This window comes from Scyliorhinus torazame, chromosome 20, assembly GCF_047496885.1.
Source record: "Scyliorhinus torazame isolate Kashiwa2021f chromosome 20, sScyTor2.1, whole genome shotgun sequence".
Classification (NCBI taxonomy): Eukaryota; Metazoa; Chordata; class Chondrichthyes; order Carcharhiniformes; family Scyliorhinidae; genus Scyliorhinus; species Scyliorhinus torazame.
The window spans coordinates 25422046-25443328 of NC_092726.1; the positions used below are offsets into that span (position 1 = coordinate 25422046).

At 67.2% G+C, this 21283-nt stretch overlaps 1 protein-coding gene across 1 annotated transcript in view; it reads left to right on the forward strand.

The window, feature by feature from the left end:
* Nucleotides 1-3190: 3190 nt before the first annotated feature.
* Nucleotides 3191-21283, forward strand: part of LOC140396993 (synaptobrevin homolog YKT6) — a 33432-nt gene continuing 15339 nt past the window's right edge. The window contains exons 1-2 of the mRNA XM_072486003.1: nt 3191-3345; nt 18688-18812. Coding sequence (XP_072342104.1) covers nt 18709-18812 — 104 coding nt within the window. The 5' untranslated portion in view covers nt 3191-3345; nt 18688-18708. The remainder of the gene's footprint in view (nt 3346-18687; nt 18813-21283) is intronic.

Sequence of the window (21283 nt, forward strand, 5' to 3'; positions counted from 1 at the left end):
GGGTTTCTCTCTCTCTCCCCAGGGTTTCTCTCTCTCTCGCTCTCCCCCGGGGTTTCTCTCTCTCTCTCCCCGGGGTTTCTCTCTCTCTCTCCCGGGGATTCTCTCTCTCTCTCTCCCCGGGGTTTCTCTCTCTCTCTCTCCCCCGGGGTTTCTCTCTCTCTCTCTCTCTCCCCGGGGTTTCTCTCTCTCTCTCTCTCCCCGGGGTTTTCTCTCTCTCACCGGGGTTTTCTCTCTCTCTCTCTCTCCCCGGGGTTTCTCTCTCTCTCCCCGGGGTTTCTCTCTCTCTCCCCGGGGTTTCTCTCTCTCTCCCCGGGGTTTCTCTCTCTCTCCCCGGGGTTTCTCTCTCTCTCTCTCTCCCCGGGGTTTCTCTCTCTCCCCGGGGGTTTCTCTCTCTCTCTCTCTCCCCGGGGTTTCTCTCTCTCTCCCCGGGGTTTCTCTCTCTCTCCCCGGGGTTTCTCTCTCTCTCCCCGGGGTTTCTCTCTCTCTCCCCGGGGTTTCTCTCTCTCTCCCCGGGGTTTCTCTCTCTCTCCCCGGGGTTTCTCTCTCTCTCTCTCCCCCGGGGTTTTCTCTCTCTGGGGTTTCTCTCTCTCTCTCCCCGGGGTTTCTCTCTCTCTCTCTCCCCGGGGTTTCTCTCTCTCTCTCTCCCCGGGGTTTCTCTCTCTCTCTCTCCCCGGGGTTTCTCTCTCTCTCTCTCCCCGGGGTTTCTCTCTCTCTCTCTCCCCGGGGTTTCTCTCTCTCTCTCTCCCGGGGTTTCTCTCTCTCTCTCTCCCCGGGGTTTCTCTCTCTCTCTCTCCGGGGTTTCTCTCTCTCTCTCTCTCTCTCTCCCCGGGGTTTCTCTCTCTCTCTCCCCGGGGTTTCTCTCTCTCTCTCCCCGGGGTTTCTCTCTCCTCTCTCCCCGGGGTTTCTCTCTCTCTCTCCCCGGGGTTTCTCTCTCTCTCTCCCCGGGGTTTCTCTCTCTCTCTCTCTCCCCGGGGGTTTCTCTCTCTCTCTCTCCCCGGGGTTTCTCTCTCTCTCTCTCTCCCCGGGGTTTCTCTCTCTCTCTCTCTCTCTCCCCGGGGTTTCTCTCTCTCTCTCCCCGGGTTTCTCTCTCTCTCTCTCTCCCCGGGGTTTCTCTCTCTCTCTCTCTCTCTCCCCCGGGGTTTCTCTCTCTCTCTCCCCGGGGTTTCTCTCTCTCTCTCTCCCCGGGGTTTCTCTCTCTCCCCGGGGTTTCTCTCTCTCTCTCCCCGGGGTTTCTCTCTCCCCGGGGTTTCTCTCTCTCTCTCTCTCCCCGGGGTTTCTCTCTCTCTCTCTCTCTCTCCCGGGGTTTCTCTCTCTCTCTCCCCGGGGTTTCTCTCTCTCTCTCTCCCCGGGGTTTCTCTCTCTCCCCGGGGTTTCTCTCTCTCTCTCCCCGGGGTTTCTCTCTCTCCCCCGGGGTTTCTCTCTCTCTCTCCCCGGGGTTTCTCTCTCTCTCTCTCTCTCTCTCCCCGGGGTTTCTCTCTCTCCCCGGGGTTTCTCTCTCTCTCTCCCCGGGGTTTCTCTCTCCCCGGGGTTTCTCTCTCTCTCTCTCTCTCTCCCCGGGGTTTCTCTCTCTCTCTCCCCGGGGTTTCTCTCTCTCTCTCTCTCCCCGGGGTTTTTCCCCCTTTCTCTCTCTCTCTCCGGGGTTTCTCTCTCTCTCTCTCTCCGGGGTTTCTCTCTCTCTCTCTCTCTCTCTCTCCCCGGGTTTTTCCCCTCTCTCTCTCTCTCTCTGTCTATTTTATTTTTATTTCTCTATCGGTGTTTTCTCACCTTCCTTCTTTTCCCGGATCCGCTCGTCACCAGCTTCCGCCGGAAGTCCCCGGGCCTGCGCGCGCATCAGCCCCACTGCAGCCAATCAGAGTTTGTATCAGCCTGTGTGTAGCCAACCAGAGTCCACATCAACCCCAATGCAGCCAATCTGAGTGTGCGTCAGCCCCAATGCAGCCAATCAGAGCATGCATCAGCCCCAGTCCGGCCAATCAGAGTCCACATCAGCCCCAGTGCAGGCAATCAGAGCCTGAATCAGCCCCAATGCAGCCAATCTGAATGTGCATCAGCCCCAGTGCAGGCAATCAGAGCCTGAAGCAGCCCCAAAGTAGCCAATCAGAGTCTGCATCAGCCCAAAGTAGCCAGAGTCTGCATCAGGTCCAGTGCAGCCAATCAATGTAAGCACCAGCCCAAGTGCAGCCTCAATGCAGCCAATCAGGGTATTTATCAGCCCCAATGCAGCCAATCAGAGTGTGCATCCGCTCCACTGCAACCCGGCTGAGTTGCTGTCCGCTCCAATACAGCCGGGCCGAGTGTCCATCATCTTTATTGCTGCCAGGCTGGGTGCACATCAGCCCCAATGCTTAACACGGCAATGAAGTTACTGTGAAAATCCCCTTGTCGCCCCACTCAGGCCCTATGTGGAGCACCTCACAGACACGAGTAAGATTCACGTATTAAAATCAGTCTGATGGATCGAGGCCGGGAGGTGCCCATTCCCGTGTGACGCATTGCCACCTTGGCCGCTCAAGATATCTGCCCTCGCTGTCTCCCCGCGCCAGCGAGAGCGCAGAAATTCTTTCGGCAGGCCGGGCCGATTCTCGGAGCACGCCAGCCCTGATTTTTATTTTCTCGCCTTCGAAAAAAGAAACAAATTGGAATAAAGAACGTTATTTGGTCAATTACCCGCGTCATGCCCGCCAATCACATATCATAGCATTTACAGTGCAGAAGGAGGCCACTCGACTCATCGAGTCTGTACCAGCCCCTGGAATGGGCACCCTCCCCAAGCCCACACCTCCAACGCAACCCAGCAACCAACCTTTTTGGACACTAAAGGCAATTTTTCACGACCAATCCACCTAACCTGCATATCTTTGGACTGTGGGGGGAAACCGGAGCACCCGGAGGAAACCCACGCACACACGGGGAGGATGTGCAGACTCTGCACAGACAGTGACCCAAGAAGGGAATCGAACCTGGGTCCCTGGTGCTGTGAAGCAACAGTGCTGATCACTGTGCTACCGTGCCACCGTAATAAATCCCTGGGCCCCTGGGCCAATCTCTGGGCTCTTTCAGTGCTTGGCAAAGGATTGGGTGCATTGGAATGGGGGGGGGGGAAGGGTCCTACATCAATGCAAGTATTGTTGGGCTGCAGTGCCGGCGGCGGCCAGCAGGGCGGCGCGCCTGCGCGGGGCGGGGCCGAAACCAAAGAGCTGAGCCCACGGGTCGGCGGCGTCCGGCCTTTTGGTTCCGTCCGGGGAGCGGGGGGAAGCGGTTGGCGGGCGGACCGGCTTCCGGCAGTGACGTGTTGGGGGCTGTGAGGAGTCGGCCGCTTGATTCCAGTCGGTTCGCCGGGAGCCGGTGAGTGGGGCGGCGGCTGGGGCGGGCCCGGCGGGGAGGGGGAAACACCCAGCCCGCGCCCTCCATGGCAACGGGGTGGAGGAACTTTCATTCGCCTAACGCCGGGCACATCCCGCACCCCGCCAACCCACAGAGATGCCGCTGGGGCGGGGGCGGAAGGTACACGGCAAGATCCCACAGCCAGCTAGAGCGGCCATCATTGACCAAGATCCCCCCCCCGCAACCCCCCCCGCAACACCCCCCCCCCCCCGCAACACCCCCCCCCCCGCAACACCCCCCCCCCCCCCCCGCAACACCCCCCCCCCCCCCCGCAACACCCCCCCCCCCCCCCGCAACACCCCCCCGGCAACACCCCCCCCCCGCAACACCCCCCCCGCCGCAACACCCCCCCCCGCAACACCCCCCCCCCCCGCAACCCCCCCCAAACACCCCCCCGCAACCCCCCCCCGCAACACCCCCCCCCCCCCGGAACCCCCCCCAAACACCCCCCGCAAACCCCCCCCCGCAACCCCCCCAAACACCCCCCCGCAACACCCCCCCCGCAACCACCCCCCCCCGCAACCACCACCCCCCCGCAACACCCCCCCCCGCAACCACCCCCCCCCCCGCAACACCCCCCCCCCATCCCCAACACCCCCCCCGCAACACCCCCCCCCATCCCCAACCCCCCACCCCGCAACACCACCCCCCCCACCCACCCCTGCAACACCCCCCCTGCAACACCCCCCCCGCAACACCCCCCCCCCCCGCAACACCCCCCCCCCCGCAACACCCCCCCCCCCCCGCAACACCCCCCCCCCCCGCAACACCCCCCCCCCTCCAACACCCCCCCCCCTCCAACACCCCCCCCCCTCCAACCCCCCGCAACACCCCCCCCATCCCCAACCCCCCACCCCGCAACACCACCCCCCCCCGCAACACCCCCCCCCCGCAACACCCCCCCCTCCAACACCCCCCCCCTCCAACCCCCCACAACACCCCCCCCCATCCCCAACCCCCCACCCCGCAACACCACCCCCCCCGCAACACCCCCCCCACACCCCCCCGCAACACCCCCCCCGCAACACCCCCCCCCGCAACACCCCCCCCGCAACACCCCCCCCCGCAACACCCCCCCCGCAACACCCCCCCCGCAACACCCCCCCCGCAACACCCCCCCGCAACACCCCCCGCAACACCCCCCCGCAACACCCCCCCGCAACACCCCCCCGCAACACCCCCCCCCGCAACACCCCCCCCGCAACACCCCCCCCCGCAACACCCCCCCCGCAACACCCCCCCGCAACACCCCCCCCCGCAACACCCCCCCGCAACACCCCCCCCCGCAACACCCCCCCGCAACACCCCCCCCGCAACACCCCCCCGCAACCCCCCCCCCCGCAACACCCCCCCGCAACACCCCCCCCGCAACACCCCCCCCGCAACACCCCCCCCCCGCAACACCCCCCCCGCAACACCCCCCCCTGCAACACCCCCCCCCGCAACACCCCCCCCGCAACACCCCCCCCCGCAACCCCCCCCCGCAACACCCCCCCCGCAACACCCCCCCGCAACACCCCCCCGCAACACCCCCCCCGCAACACCCCCCCGCAACACCCCCCCCCGCAACACCCCCCCGCAACACCCCCCCGCAACACCCCCCCCGCAACACCCCCCCCGCAACACCCCCCCCGCAACACCCCCCCCCGCAACACCCCCCCCCGCAACACCCCCCCCGCAACACCCCCCCCCGCAACACCCCCCCCCCGCAACACCCCCCCCGCAACACCCCCCCGCAACACCCCCCCGCAACACCCCCCCGCAACACCCCCCCCGCAACACCCCCCCCGCAACACCCCCCCCGCAACACCCCCCCCCGCAACACCCCCCCCCCCCCGCAACACCCCCCCCGCAACACCCCCCCCCGCAACACCCCCCCCCGCAACACCCCCCCCCGCAACACCCCCCCCCGCAACACCCCCCCCCCGGAACACCCCCCCCCCGGAACACCCCCCCCCCCGGCAACCCCCCCCCCCCCCGGCAACACCCCCCCCCCGGCAACACCCCCCCCGCAACACCCCCCCCGCAACACCCCCCCCGCAACACCCCCCCCGCAACACCCCCCCCGCAACACCCCCCCCCGCAACACCCCCCCGCAACACCCCCCCCGCAACACCCCCCCGCAACACCCCCCCCCGCAACACCCCCCCCGCAACACCCCCCCCGCAACACCCCCCCCGCAACACCCCCCCCGCAACACCCCCCCCGCAACACCCCCCCCGCAACACCCCCCCCGCAACACCCCCCCCGCAACACCCCCCCCGCAACACCCCCCCCGCAACACCCCCCCCGCAACACCCCCCCCCCGCAACACCCCCCCCGCAACACCCCCCCCGCAACACCCCCCCCGCAACACCCCCCCCGCAACACCCCCCCCGCAACACCCCCCCCGCAACACCCCCCCCGCAACACCCCCCCGCAACACCCCCCCCGCAACACCCCCCCGCAACACCCCCCCGCAACACCCCCCCGCAACACCCCCCCGCAACACCCCCCCCCGCAACACCCCCCGCAACACCCCCCCGCAACACCCCCCCGCAACACCCCCCCGCAACACCCCCCCGCAACACCCCCCCGCAACACCCCCCCGCAACACCCCCCCGCAACACCCCCCCGCAACACCCCCCCGCAACACCCCCCCCCGCAACACCCCCCCCGCAACACCCCCCCCCCCCGCCAACACCCCCCCCGCAACACCCCCCCCGCAACACCCCCCCCGCAACACCCCCCCGCAACACCCCCCCCCGCAACACCCCCCCCCGCAACACCCCCCCCGCAACACCCCCCCCGCAACACCCCCCCCCGCAACACCCCCCCCGCAACACCCCCCCCGCAACACCCCCCCCGCAACACCCCCCCGCAACACCCCCCCCGCAACACCCCCCCCGCAACACCCCCCCGCACACCCCCCCCGCAACACCCCCCCGCAACACCCCCCCCGCAACACCCCCCGCAACACCCCCCCCGCAACACCCCCCCCGCAACACCCCCCCGCAACACCCCCCGCAACACCCCCCCGCAACACCCCCCCCGCAACACCCCCCCCGCAACACCCCCCCCCGCAACACCCCCCCCGCAACACCCCCCCCGCAACACCCCCCCCGCAACACCCCCCCCGCAACACCCCCCCCGCAACACCCCCCCCGCAACACCCCCCCCGCAACACCCCCCCCGCAACACCCCCCCCGCAACACCCCCCCGCAACACCCCCCCGCAACACCCCCCCCCGCAACACCCCCCCCCGCAACACCCCCCCCCCGCAACACCCCCCCCCGCAACACCCCCCCCCCGCAACACCCCCCCCCGCAACACCCCCCCCCCCCCGCAACACCCCCCCCGCAACACCCCCCCCGCAACACCCCCCCCCGCAACACCCCCCCCCCGCAACACCCCCCCCCGCAACACCCCCCCCCGCAACACCCCCCCCGCAACACCCCCCCCGCAACACCCCCCCCCGCAACACCCCCCCCCGCAACACCCCCCCCCGCAACACCCCCCCCCGCAACACCCCCCCCCGCAACACCCCCCCCCGCAACACCCCCCCCCGCAACACCCCCCCCCGCAACACCCCCCCCCCGCAACACCCCCCCCCGCAACACCCCCCCCCCGCAACACCCCCCCCCCGCAACACCCCCCCCCGCAACACCCCCCCCCCGCAACACCCCCCCCCGCAACACCCCCCCCCGCAACACCCCCCCCCGCAAACACCCCCCCCCCGCAACACCCCCCCCCGCAACACCCCCCCCGCAACACCCCCCCCCGCAACACCCCCCCCCGCAACACCCCCCCCCGCAACACCCCCCCCCCGCAACACCCCCCCCCGCAACACCCCCCCCCGCAACACCCCCCCCGCAACACCCCCCCCGCAACACCCCCCCCCGCAACACCCCCCCCCCGCAACACCCCCCCCCCGCAACACCCCCCCCCGCAACACCCCCCCCCCCCGCAACACCCCCCCCCCCGCAACACCCCCCCCGCAACCCCCCCCCCGCAACACCCCCCCCCCGCAACACCCCCCCCCGCAACACCCCCCCCCCGCAACACCCCCCCCCCCGCAACACCCCCCCCGCAACACCCCCCCCCCGCAACACCCCCCCCCGCAACACCCCCCCCCGCAACACCCCGCCCCCGCAACACCCCCCCCGCAACACCCCCCCCGCAACACCCCCCCCGCAACACCCCCCCCCGCAACACCCCCCCCGCAACACCCCCCCCGCAACACCCCCCCCGCAACACCCCCCCCGCAACACCCCCCCCGCAACACCCCCCCCGCAACACCCCCCCCCGCAACACCCCCCCGCAACACCCCCCCGCAACACCCCCCCCGCAACACCCCCCCCGCAACACCCCCCCCGCAACACCCCCCCCGCAACACCCCCCCCGCAACACCCCCCCCGCAACACCCCCCCCGCAACAACCCCCCCCCGCAACACCCCCCCCGCAACACCCCCCCGCAACACCCCCCCCGCAACACCCCCCCCCGCAACACCCCCCCCCGCAACACCCCCCCCCGCAACACCCCCCCCCGCAACACCCCCCCCGCAACACCCCCCCCGCAACACCCCCCCCCGCAACACCCCCCCCCGCAACACCCCCCCCCGCAACACCCCCCCCCCGCAACACCCCCCCCGCAACACCCCCCCCCCGCAACACCCCCCCCCGCAACACCCCCCCCCGCAACACCCCCCCCCGCAACACCCCCCCCCGCAACACCCCCCCCGCAACACCCCCCCCGCAACACCCCCCCCCGCAACACCCCCCCCGCAACACCCCCCCCGCAACACCCCCCCCCGCAACACCCCCCCCGCAACACCCCCCCCGCAACACCCCCCCCCGCAACACCCCCCCCCGCAACACCCCCCCCCCGCAACACCCCCCCCCCGCAACACCCCCCCCCCGCAACACCCCCCCCCCGCAACACCCCACCCCCCGCAACACCCCCCCCCGCAACACCCCCCCCCGCAACACCCCCCCCCGCAACACCCCCCCCCGCAACACCCCCCCCCCGCAACACCCCCCCCCCGCAACCCCCCCCCCCCGCAACACCCCCCCCCCGCAACACCCCCCCCCCGCAACACCCCCCCCCGCAACACCCCCCCCCGCAACACCCCCCCCGCAACACCCCCCCCCCGCAACACCCCCCCCCGCAACACCCCCCCCCGCAACACCCCCCCCGGCAACACCCCCCCCCGCAACACCCCCCCCCCGCAACACCCCCCCCCCGCAAACACCCCCCCCCCGCAACACCCCCCCCCCCGCAACACCCCCCCCCCCGGCAACACCCCCCCCGGCAACACCCCCCCCGGCAACACCCCCCCCCCGCAACACCCCCCCCCGCAACACCCCCCCCCGCAACACCCCCCCCCGCAACACCCCCCCCCCGCAACACCCCCCCCCCGCAACACCCCCCCCCGCAACACCCCCCCCCGCAACACCCCCCCCCCGCAACACCCCCCCCCGCAACACCCCCCCCCGCAACACCCCCCCCCGCAACACCCCCCCCCGCAACACCCCCCCCCGCAACACCCCCCCCCGCAACACCCCCCCCCGCAACACCCCCCCCCGCAACACCCCCCCCCGCAACACCCCCCCCGCAACACCCCCCCCCGCAACACCCCCCCCCCGCAACACCCCCCCCCGCAACACCCCCCCCCCGCAACACCCCCCCCCGCAACACCCCTCCCCGCAACACCCCTCCCCGCAACACCCCCCCCGCAACACCCCCCCGCAACACCCCCCCCGCAACACCCCCCCGCAACACCCCCCCCCGCAACACCCCCCCCGCAACACCCCCCCCCGCAACACCCCCCCCGCAACACCCCCCCGCCCCAACACCCCCCCCATCCCCAACAACCCCCCCCCATCCCCAACACCCCCCTCCAACACTCCCCCCCCACACCCCCCCCCAACACCACCCCCCCCATCCCCAACACCCCATCCTCAACACCCCCTCCAACACTTCCCCCCCCCCCCAACACCCCCCATCCCCAACACCCCCATCCCCAACACCCCCATCCCCAACACCCCCATCCCCAACACCCCCATCCCCAACACCCCCATCCCCAACACCCCCATCCCCAACACCCCATCCCCACACCCCCATCCCCAACACCCCCATCCCCAACACCCCCATCCCAACACCCCCATCCCCAACACCCCCATCCCCAACACCCCCATCCCCAACACCCCCATCCCCAACACCCCCATCCCCACACCCCCATCCCCAACACCCCCATCCCCACACCCCCATCCCCAACACCCCCATCCCCAACACCCCCATCCCCAACACCCCCATCCCCAACACCCCCATCCCCAACACCCCCATCCCCAACACCCCATCCCCAACACCCCCATCCCCAACACCCCCATCCCCAACACCCCCATCCCCAACACCCCCATCCCCAACACCCCCATCCCCAACACCCCCATCCCCAACACCCCCATCCCCAACACCCCCATCCCCAACACCCCCATCCCCAACACCCCCATCCCCAACACCCCCATCCCCAACACCCCCATCCCCAACACCCCCATCCCAACACCCCCATCCCCAACACCCCCATCCCCAACACCCCCATCCCCAACACCCCCATCCCAACACCCCCATCCCCAACACCCCCATCCCCCAACACCCCCATCCCCAACACCCCCATCCCCAACACCCCCATCCCCAACACCCCCATCCCCAACACCCCCATCCCCAACACCCCCATCCCCAACACCCCCATCCCCAACACCCCCATCCCCAACACCCCCATCCCCAACACCCCCATCCCCAAACACCCCCATCCCAACACCCCCATCCCCAACACCCCCATCCCCAACACCCCCATCCCCAACACCCCATCCCCAACACCCCCATCCCCAACAACCCCATCCCCAACACCCCCATCCCCAACACCCCCATCCCCAACACCCCCATCCCCAACCACCCCCATCCCCAACACCCCATCCCCAACACCCCCATCCCCAACCACCCCCATCCCCAACACCCCCATCCCCAACACCCCCATCCCCAACACCCCCATCCCCAACACCCCCATCCCCAACACCCCCATCCCCAACACCCCCATCCCCAACACCCCCATCCCCACACCCCACCCCAACACCCCCATCCCCAACACCCCCATCCCCAACACCCCCATCCCCAACACCCCCATCCCCAACACCCCCATCCCCAACACCCCCATCCCCAACACCCCCATCCCCAACACCCCCATCCCCAACACCCCCATCCCCAACACCCCCATCCCCAACACCCCCATCCCCAACACCCCCATCCCCAACACCCCCATCCCCAACACCCCATCCCCAACACCCCCATCCCCAACACCCCCATCCCCAACACCCCCATCCCCAACACCCCCATCCCCAACACACCCCATCCCCAACACCCCCATCCCCAACACCCCCATCCCCAACACCCCCATCCCCAACACCCCCATCCCCAACACCCCCATCCCCAACACCCCCATCCCCAACACCCCCATCCCCAACACCCCCATCCCCAACACCCCCATCCCCAACACCCCCATCCCCAACACCCCCATCCCCAACACCCCCATCCCCAACACCCCCATCCCCAACACCCCCATCCCCAACACCCCCATCCCCAACACCCCCATCCCCAACACCCCCATCCCCAACACCCCCATCCCCAACACCCCCATCCCCAACACCCCCATCCCCAACACCCCCATCCCCAACACCCCCATCCCCAACACCCCCATCCCCAACACCCCCATCCCCAACACCCCCATCCCCAACACCCCCATCCCCAACACCCCCATCCCCAACACCCCCATCCCCAACACCCCCATCCCCAACACCCCATCCCCAACACCCCCATCCCCAACACCCCCATCCCCAACACCCCCATCCCCAACACCCCCATCCCCAACACCCCCATCCCCAACACCCCCATCCCCAACACCCCCATCCCCAACACCCCCATCCCCAACACCCCCATCCCCAACACCCCCATCCCCAACACCCCCATCCCCAACACCCCCATCCCCAACACCCCCATCCCCAACACCCCCATCCCCAACACCCCCATCCCCAACACCCCCATCCCCAACACCCCCATCCCCAACACCCCCATCCCCAACACCCCCATCCCCAACACCCCCATCCCCAACACCCCCATCCCCAACACCCCCATCCCCAACACCCCCATCCCCAACACCCCCATCCCCAACACCCCCATCCCCAACACCCCCATCCCCAACACCCCCATCCCCAACACCCCCATCCCCAACACCCCCATCCCCAACACCCCCATCCCCAACACCCCCATCCCCAACACCCCCATCCCCAACACCCCCATCCCCAACACCCCCATCCCCAACACCCCATCCCCAACACCCCCATCCCCAACACCCCCATCCCCAACACCCCCATCCCCAACACCCCCATCCCCAACACCCCCATCCCCAACACCCCCATCCCCAACACCCCCATCCCCAACACCCCCATCCCCAACACCCCCATCCCCAACACCCCCATCCCCAACACCCCCATCCCCAACACCCCCATCCCCAACACCCCCATCCCCAACACCCCATCCCCAACCCCCCATCCCCAACACCCCCATCCCCAACACCCCCATCCCCAACACCCCCATCCCCAACACCCCCATCCCCAACACCCCCATCCCCAACACCCCCATCCCCAACACCCCCATCCCCAACACCCCCATCCCCAACACCCCCATCCCCAACACCCCCATCCCCAACACCCCCATCCCAACACCCCCATCCCCAACACCCCCATCCCCAACACCCCCATCCCCAACACCCCCATCCCCAACACCCCCATCCCCAACACCCCCATCCCCAACACCCCCATCCCCAACACCCCCATCCCCAACACCCCCATCCCCAACACCCCCATCCCCAACACCCCCATCCCCAACACCCCCATCCCCAACACCCCCATCCCCAACACCCCCATCCCCAACACCCCCATCCCCAACACCCCCCATCCCCAACACCCCCATCCCCAACACCCCCATCCCCAACACCCCCATCCCCAACACCCCCATCCCCAACACCCCCATCCCCAACACCCCCATCCCCAACACCCCCATCCCCAACACCCCCATCCCCAACACCCCCATCCCCAACACCCCCATCCCCAACACCCCCATCCCCAACACCCCCATCCCCAACACCCCCATCCCCAACACCCCCATCCCCAACACCCCCATCCCCAACACCCCCATCCCCAACACCCCCATCCCCAACACCCCCATCCCCAACACCCCCATCCCCAACACCCCCATCCCCAACACCCCCATCCCCAACACCCCCATCCCCAACACCCCCATCCCCAACACCCCCATCCCCAACACCCCCATCCCCAACACCCCCATCCCCAACACCCCCATCCCCAACACCCCCATCCCCAACACCCCCATCCCCAACACCCCCATCCCCAACACCCCCATCCCCAACACCCCCATCCCCAACACCCCCATCCCCAACACCCCCATCCCCAACACCCCCATCCCCAACACCCCCATCCCCAACACCCCCATCCCCAACACCCCCATCCCCAACACCCCCATCCCCAACACCCCCATCCCCAACACCCCCATCCCCAACACCCCCATCCCCAACACCCCCATCCCCAACACCCCCATCCCCAACACCCCCATCCCCAACACCCCCATCCCCAACACCCCCATCCCCAACACCCCCATCCCCAACACCCCCATCCCCAACACCCCCATCCCCAACACCCCCATCCCCAACACCCCCATCCCCAACACCCCCATCCCCAACACCCCCATCCCCAACACCCCCATCCCCACACCCCATCCCCAACACCCCCATCCCAACACCCCCATCCCCAACACCCCCATCCCCAACACCCCCATCCCCAACACCCCCATCCCCAACACCCCCATCCCCAACACCCCCATCCCCAACACCCCCATCCCCAACACCCCCATCCCCAACACCCCCATCCCCAACACCCCCATCCCCAACACCCCCATCCCCAACACCCCCATCCCCAACACCCCCATCCCCAACACCCCCATCCCCAACACCCCCATCCCCAACACCCCCATCCCCAACACCCCCATCCCCAACACCCCCATCCCCAACACCCCCATCCCCAACACCCCCATCCCCAACACCCCATCCCCAACACCCCCATCCCCAACACCCCCATCCCCAACACCCCCATCCCCAACACCCCCATCCCCAACACCCCCATCCCCAACACCCCCATCCCCAACACCCCCATCCCCAACACCCCCATCCCCAACACCCCCATCCCCAACACCCCCATCCCCAACACCCCATCCCCAACACCCCCATCCCCAACACCCCCATCCCCAACACCCCCATCCCCAACACCCCCATCCCCAACACCCCCATCCCCAACACCCCCATCCCCAACACCCCCATCCCAACACCCCATCCCCAACACCCCCATCCCCAACACCCCCATCCCCAACACCCCCATCCCCAACACCCCCATCCCCAACACCCCCATCCCCAACACCCCCATCCCCAACACCCCCATCCCCAACACCCCCATCCCCAACACCCCCATCCCCAACACCCCCATCCCCAACACCCCCATCCCCAACACCCCCATCCCCAACACCCCCATCCCCAACACCCCCATCCCCCAACACCCCCATCCCCAACACCCCCATCCCCAACACCCCCATCCCCAACACCCCCATCCCCAACACCCCCATCCCCAACACCCCCATCCCCAACACCCCCATCCCCAACACCCCCATCCCCAACACCCCCATCCCCAACACCCCCATCCCCAACACCCCCATCCCCAACACCCCCATCCCCAACACCCCCATCCCCAACACCCCCATCCCCAACACCCCCATCCCCAACACCCCCATCCCCAACACCCCCATCCCCAACACCCCCATCCCCAACACCCCCATCCCCAACACCCCCATCCCCAACACCCCCATCCCCAACACCCCCATCCCCAACACCCCCATCCCCAACACCCCCATCCCCAACACCCCCATCCCCAACACCCCCATCCCCAACACCCCCATCCCCAACACCCCCATCCCCAACACCCCCATCCCCCAACACCCCATCCCCAACACCCCCATCCCCAACACCCCCATCCCCAACACCCCCATCCCCAACACCCCCATCCCCAACACCCCCATCCCCAACACCCCCATCCCCAACACCCCCATCCCCAACACCCCCATCCCCAACACCCCCATCCCCAACACCCCCATCCCCAACACCCCCATCCCCAACACCCCCATCCCCAACACCCCCATCCCCAACACCCCCATCCCCAACACCCCCATCCCAACACCCCCATCCCAACACCCCCATCCCCAACACCCCCCATCCCCAACACCCCCATCCCCAACACCCCCATCCCCAACACCCCCATCCCCAACACCCCCATCCCCAACACCCCCATCCCCAACACCCCCATCCCCAACACCCCCATCCCCAACACCCCCATCCCCAACACCCCCATCCCCAACACCCCCATCCCAACACCCCCATCCCCAACACCCCCATCCCCAACACCCCCATCCCCAACACCCCCATCCCCAACACCCCCATCCCCAACACCCCCATCCCCAACACCCCCATCCCCAACACCCCCCATCCCCAACACCCCCATCCCCAACACCCCCATCCCCAACACCCCCATCCCCAACACCCCCATCCCCAACACCCCCATCCCCAACACCCCCATCCCCAACACCCCCATCCCCAACACCCCCATCCCCAACACCCCCATCCCCAACACCCCCATCCCCAACACCCCCATCCCCAACACCCCCATCCCCAACACCCCCATCCCCAACACCCCCATCCCCAACACCCCCCCTCCCCAACACCCCCCCTCCCCAACACCCCCCCTCCCCAACACCCCCCCTCCCCAACACCCCCCCTCCCCAACACCTCCCCCCTCCCCAACACCTCCCCCCTCCCCAACACCTCCCCCCTCCCCAACACCACCCCCTCCCCAACACCTCCCCCTCCCCAACACCTCCCCCCTCCCCCTCCCCAACACCTCCCCCCTCCCCCTCCCCAACACCTCCCCCCCTCCCCCTCCCCAACACCTCCCCCCTCCCCCTCCCCAACACCTCCCCCCTCCCCCTCCCCAACACCTCCCCCCTCCCCCTCCCCAACACCTCCCCCCTCCCCCTCCCCAACACCTCCCCCCTCCCCCTCCCCAACACCTCCCCCCTCCCCCTCCCCAACACCTCCCCCCCTCCCCAACACCTCCCCCCTCCCCCTCCCCAACACCTCCCCCCTCCCCCTCCCCAACACCTCCCCCCTCCCCCTCCCCAACACCTCCCCCCTCCCCCTCCCCAACACCTCCCCCCCTCCCCCTCCCCAACACCTCTCCCTCCCCAACACCTCCCCCTCCCCAACACCTCCCCCTCCCCAACACCTCCCCCCTCCCCCTCACCTCCCCCCTCCCCCTCCCCAACACCTCCCCCCTCCCCCTCCCCAACACCTCCCCCCTCCCCCTCCCCAACACCTCCCCCCTCCCCCTCCCCAACACCTCCCCCCTCCCCCTCCCCAACACCTCCCCCCTCCCCCTCCCCAACACCTCCCCCCTCCCCCTCCCCAACACCTCCCCCCTCCCCAACACCTCCCCCCTCCCCCTCCCCAACACCTCCCCCTCCCCCTCCCCAACACCTCCCCCTCCCCAACACCTCCCCCCTCCCCCTCACCTCCCCCCTCCCCCTCCCCAACACCTCCCCCCTCCCCCTCCCCAACACCTCCCCCCTCCCCCTCCCCAACACCTCCCCCTCCCCCTCCCCAACACCTCCCCCCTCCCCCTCCCCAACACCTCCCCCCTCCCCCTCCCCAACACCTCCCCCCCCCCTCCCCCACACCTCCCCCCCCCCTCCCCAACACCTCCCCTCCCCAACACCTCCCCCCCCTCCCCAACACCTCCCCCCCCTCCCCAACACCTCCCCCCCCTCCCCAACACCTCCCCCCCTCCCCAACACCTCCCCCCCTCCCCAACACCTCCCCCCTCCCCAACACCTCCCCCCCTCCCCAACACCTCCCCCCCCTCCCCAACACCTCCCCCCCTCCCCAACACCTCCCCCCCTCCCCAACACCTCCCCCCCTCCCCAACACCTCCCCCCCTCCCCAACACCTCCCCCCCTCCCCAACACCTCCCCCCCTCCACAACACCTCCCCCCCTCCACAACACCTCCACCCCTCCCACTCCCCAGCACCTCCCCCCCCCTCCCCAACACCTCCCCCCCCCCCCCAACACCTCCCCCACCTCCCCAACACCTCCCCCTCCCCCCCTCCCCAACACCTCCCCCCCCCTCCCCAACACCTCCCCCCCCCTCCCCAACACCTCCCCCCCTCCCCAACACCTCCCCCCCCCTCCCCAACACCTCCCCCCCCTCCCCAACACCCCCATCCCCTACACCCCCCCCCTCCCCAACACCCCCCTCCCCCTCCCCAACACCTCCCCCCTCCCCAACACCTCCCCCTCCCCAACACCTCCCCCCTCCCCCTCCCCAACACCTCCCCCTCCCCAACACCCCCCTCCCCCTCCCCAACACCCCCTCCCCAACACCACCCCCCTCCCCCTCCCCAACAACCTCCCCCTCCCCAACACCACACCCCCTCCCCAACACCACCCCCCCTCCCCCTCCCCAACACCACCCCCCCCTCCCCCTCCCCAACACCACCCCCCCCCCCCCTCCCCAACACCACCCCCCTCCCCCAACACCACCACATCCCCCTCCCCAACACCACCACCTCCCCCTCCCCAACACCACTCCCCCTCCCCAACACCCCCCCTCCCCCTCCCCAACACCACCCCCCTCCCCCTCCCCAACACCACCCCCCTCCCCCTCCCAACACCACCCCCCTCCCCCTCCCCAACACCACCCCCCTCCCCCTCCCCAACACCACCCCCCTCCCCCTCCCCAACACCACCCCCCCCTCCCCCTCCCCAACACCACCCCCCCTCCCCCTCCCCAACACCACCCCCCCTCCCCCTCCCCAACACCCACCCCCCTCCCCCTCCCCAACACCACCCCCCTCCCCTCCCCAACACCACCCCCCTCCCCCTCCCCAACACCACCCCCCCTCCCCCTCCCCAACACCACCCCCCTCCCCAACACCACCCCCCCTCCCCCTCCCCAACACCACCCCCCCTCCCCCTCCCCAACACCACCCCCCTCCCCCTCCCCAACACCACCACCTCCCCCTCCCCAACACCACCCCCCCTCCCCCTCCCCAACACCACCCCCCCTCCCCCTCCCCAACACCACCCCCCCTCCCCCTCCCAACACCACCCCCCCTCCCCCTCCCAACACCACCCCCCCTCCCCCTCCCAACACCACCCCCCCTCCCCCTCCCCAACACCACCCCCCCTCCCCCTCCCCAACACCACCCCCTCCCCCTCCCCAACACCACCCCCCTCCCCCTCCCCAACACCACCCCCCCTCCCCCTCCCCAACACCACCCCCCCTCCCCCTCCCCAACACCACCCCCCCCTCCCCCTCCCCAACACCACCCCCCCTCCCCCTCCCCAACACCACCCCCCCCCTCCCCCTCCCAACACCACCCCCCCTCCCCCTCCCCAACACCACCCCCCCTCCCCCTCCCAACACCACCCCCCCTCCCCCTCCCCAACACCACCCCCCCCTCCCCCTCCCCAACACCACCCCCCCCTCCCCCTCCCCAACACCACCCCCCCTCCCCCTCCCCAACACCACCCCCCCCTCCCCCTCCCCAACACCAACCCTCCTCTAAGTCCAACAGTGGCCGCCGCTCTCCTCGAAGTCCGCCATGGACCATTTGCTTTTCAAAGCGAAGCAGTGGAGCTCTCCCGGAATCCCGGCGTTGCTTCCCTTTGGATTCAACTAAGGCCCTTTTTTTCTTTGGAAACAAAAAGCTTTTGGGTCCTGGGATCTTTCTGTGCGCAGTGTGGCAGCTGTTCTTATTCCCCACAGTGATTCTCTTCAAAGGGTCCTTAACTGGGCAATGAGGGGCTTTGCAGATGCTTGGCGGGCGGGGGGAAGAGCTGTGATTGTTGCCGACCAGATCAGCATTGACTGCCTCGCACTGTCCCTGGGATGTACTCTGGTTGCGAATGGCGCTATAGAAATGCATGGTCCGCTGTGTAATCGAGCTGCTCCGTAAGGTGGGTTTGTGGGGATATTTAGCTCGGGTGTTCTGTGACTGTGGGGGTTGACCTCAATGTGACTCCAGCTCGGTATCTGGGAATAGCATCTGGTTCCCAGCGAGCCTGGCACCATTTCTGACTCTGTGTTTGTCTTTGTAGAGGTCATCAGACGGTGCATTCATGAAGTTGTACAGCCTGAGCGTGTTCTATAAAGGTGCGTCAGGGGTTAAACTTCTGAAAGCCGCCTACGATGTCTCCTCTTTCAGTTTCTTCCAGAGGTCCAGGTAAGGAATGAAAGATCTTTCAGTCATATAAATACTGTGGCTACCAGAGCAGGTCAGAGGCTGGGAATCCTGCGGAGAGTAACTCACCTCCTGACTCCCCCCAAAGCCTGTCCACCATCTACAAGTCACAAGTCAGGAGTGTGATAGAATACTCCCCACTTGCCTGGATGAGTGCAGCTCCAACAACACTCAAGAAGCTCAACACCATCCAGGACAAAGCAGCCCCGCTTGATCGGCACCCCATCCACAAACATTCACTCCCTCCCCCACCGCGCACAGTGGCAGCCGTGTGTACCATCTACAAGATGCACTGCAGCAACTCACCGAGGCTCCTAGACAGCACCTTCCAAATTCATAGAATTCATAGAAGTTACAGTGCAGAAGGAGGCCATTTGGCCCATCAAGTCTGCACCGGCTCTTGGAAAGAGCACCCTACCCAAGGTCCACACCGCCACCCTGTCCCCACAACCGAGTAACCCCACCCAACACTAAGGGAAATTTTGGACACTAAGGGCAATTTAGCATGGTCAGTCCACCTAACTTGCACATCTTTGGACTGTGGGAGGAAACCGGAGCACCCGGAGGAAACCCACACACACACTGGGAGAATGTGCAGACTCCGCACAGTGACCCAAGCCGGGAATCGAACCTGGGACCTTGGAGCTGTGAAGCAATTATGCTAACCACAATGCTACCGTGCTGCCCAGATTTAAAATTCTTTCGACCAAGTTGAAGTCAGAAATAGGAAAGGAGCAGTCACCTTGTTAGGAGTTTTCTATAGGCCCCCCAATAGTAGCAGAGATGTGGAGGAACAGATTGGGAAACAGATTTTGGAAAGGTGCAGAAGTCATAGGGTAGTAGTTATGGGCGACTTTAACTTCCCAAATATTGAGTGGAAACTCTTTAGATCAAATAGTTTGGATGGGGTGGTGTTTGTGCAGTGTGACCAGGAAGCTTTTCTAATACAGTATGTTGATTGTCCGACCAGAGGGGAGGCAATATTGGATTTGGTACTTGGTAATGAACCAGGGCAAGTGATAGATTTGTTAGTGGGGGAGCATTTTGGAGATAGTGACCACAATTCTGTGACTCACTTTAGTAATGGAGAAGGATAGGTGCGTGCAACAGGGCAAGGTTTACAATTGGGGAAGGGTAAATACGATGTTGTCAGACAAGAATTGAAGTGCATAAGTTGGGAACATAGGCTGTCAGGGAAGGACACAAGTGAAATGTGGAACTTGTTCAAGGAACAGGTACTACGTGTCCTTGATATGTATGTCCCTGTCAGGCAGGGAAGAGATGGTCGAGTGAGGGAACCATGGTTGACAAGAGAGGTTGAATGTCTTGTTAAGAGGAAAAAGGATACTTATGTAATGCTAAGGAAACAAGGTTCAGACAGGGCGCTGGAGGGATACAAGATAGCCAGGAGGGAACTGAAGAAAGGGATTAGGAGAGCTAAGAGAGGGCATGAACAATCTTTGGCGGGTAGGATCAAGGAAAACCCCAAGGCCTTTTACACATGTGAGAAATATGAGAATGACTAGAGCGAGGGTAGGTCCGATCAAGTACAGTAGCGGGAGATTGTGTATTGAGTCTGAAGAGATAGGAGAGGTCTTGAACGAGTACTTTTATTCTGTATTTACAAATGAGAGGGGCCATATTGTTGGAGAGGACAATGTGAAACAGACTGGTAAGCTCGAGGAAATACTTGTTAGGAAGGAAGATGTGTTGGGCATTTTGAAAAACTTGAGGATAGACAAGTCCCCCGGGCCTGATGGGATATATCCAAGGATTCTATGGTAAGCAAGGGATGAAGTTGCAGAGCCGTTGGCAATGATCTTTTCGTCCTCACTGTCAACAGGGGTGGTACCAGGGGATTGGAGAGTGGCGAATGTCGTGCCCCTGTTCAAAAAAGGGACTAGGGATAACCCTGGGAATTACAGGCCAGTTAGTCTTACTTTGGTGGCAGGCAAAGTAATGGAAAGGGTACTGAAGGATAGGATTTCTGAGCATCTGGAAAGACACTGCTTGATTCGGGATAGTCAGCACGGATTTGTGAGGGGTAGGTCTTGCCTTACAAGTTATTGAATTCTTTGAGGTGACCAAGCATGTGGATGAAGGTAAAGCAGTGGATGTAGTGTACATGGATTTTAGTAAAGCATTTGATAAGGTTCCCCATGGTAGGCTTATGCAGAAAGTAAGGAGGCATGGGATAGTGGGAAATTTGGCCAGTTGGATAACGAACTGGCTAACCGCTAGAAGTCAGAGAGTGGTGGTGGATGGCAAATATTCAGCCTGGATCCCAGTTACCAGTGGTGTACCGCAGGGATCAGTTCTGGGTCCTCTGCTGTTTGTGATTTTCATTAATGACTTGGATGAGGGAGTTGAAGGGTGGGTCAGTAAATTTGCAGACGATACGAAGATTGGTGGAGTTGTGGATAGTGAGGAGGGCTGTTGTTGGCTGCAAAGAG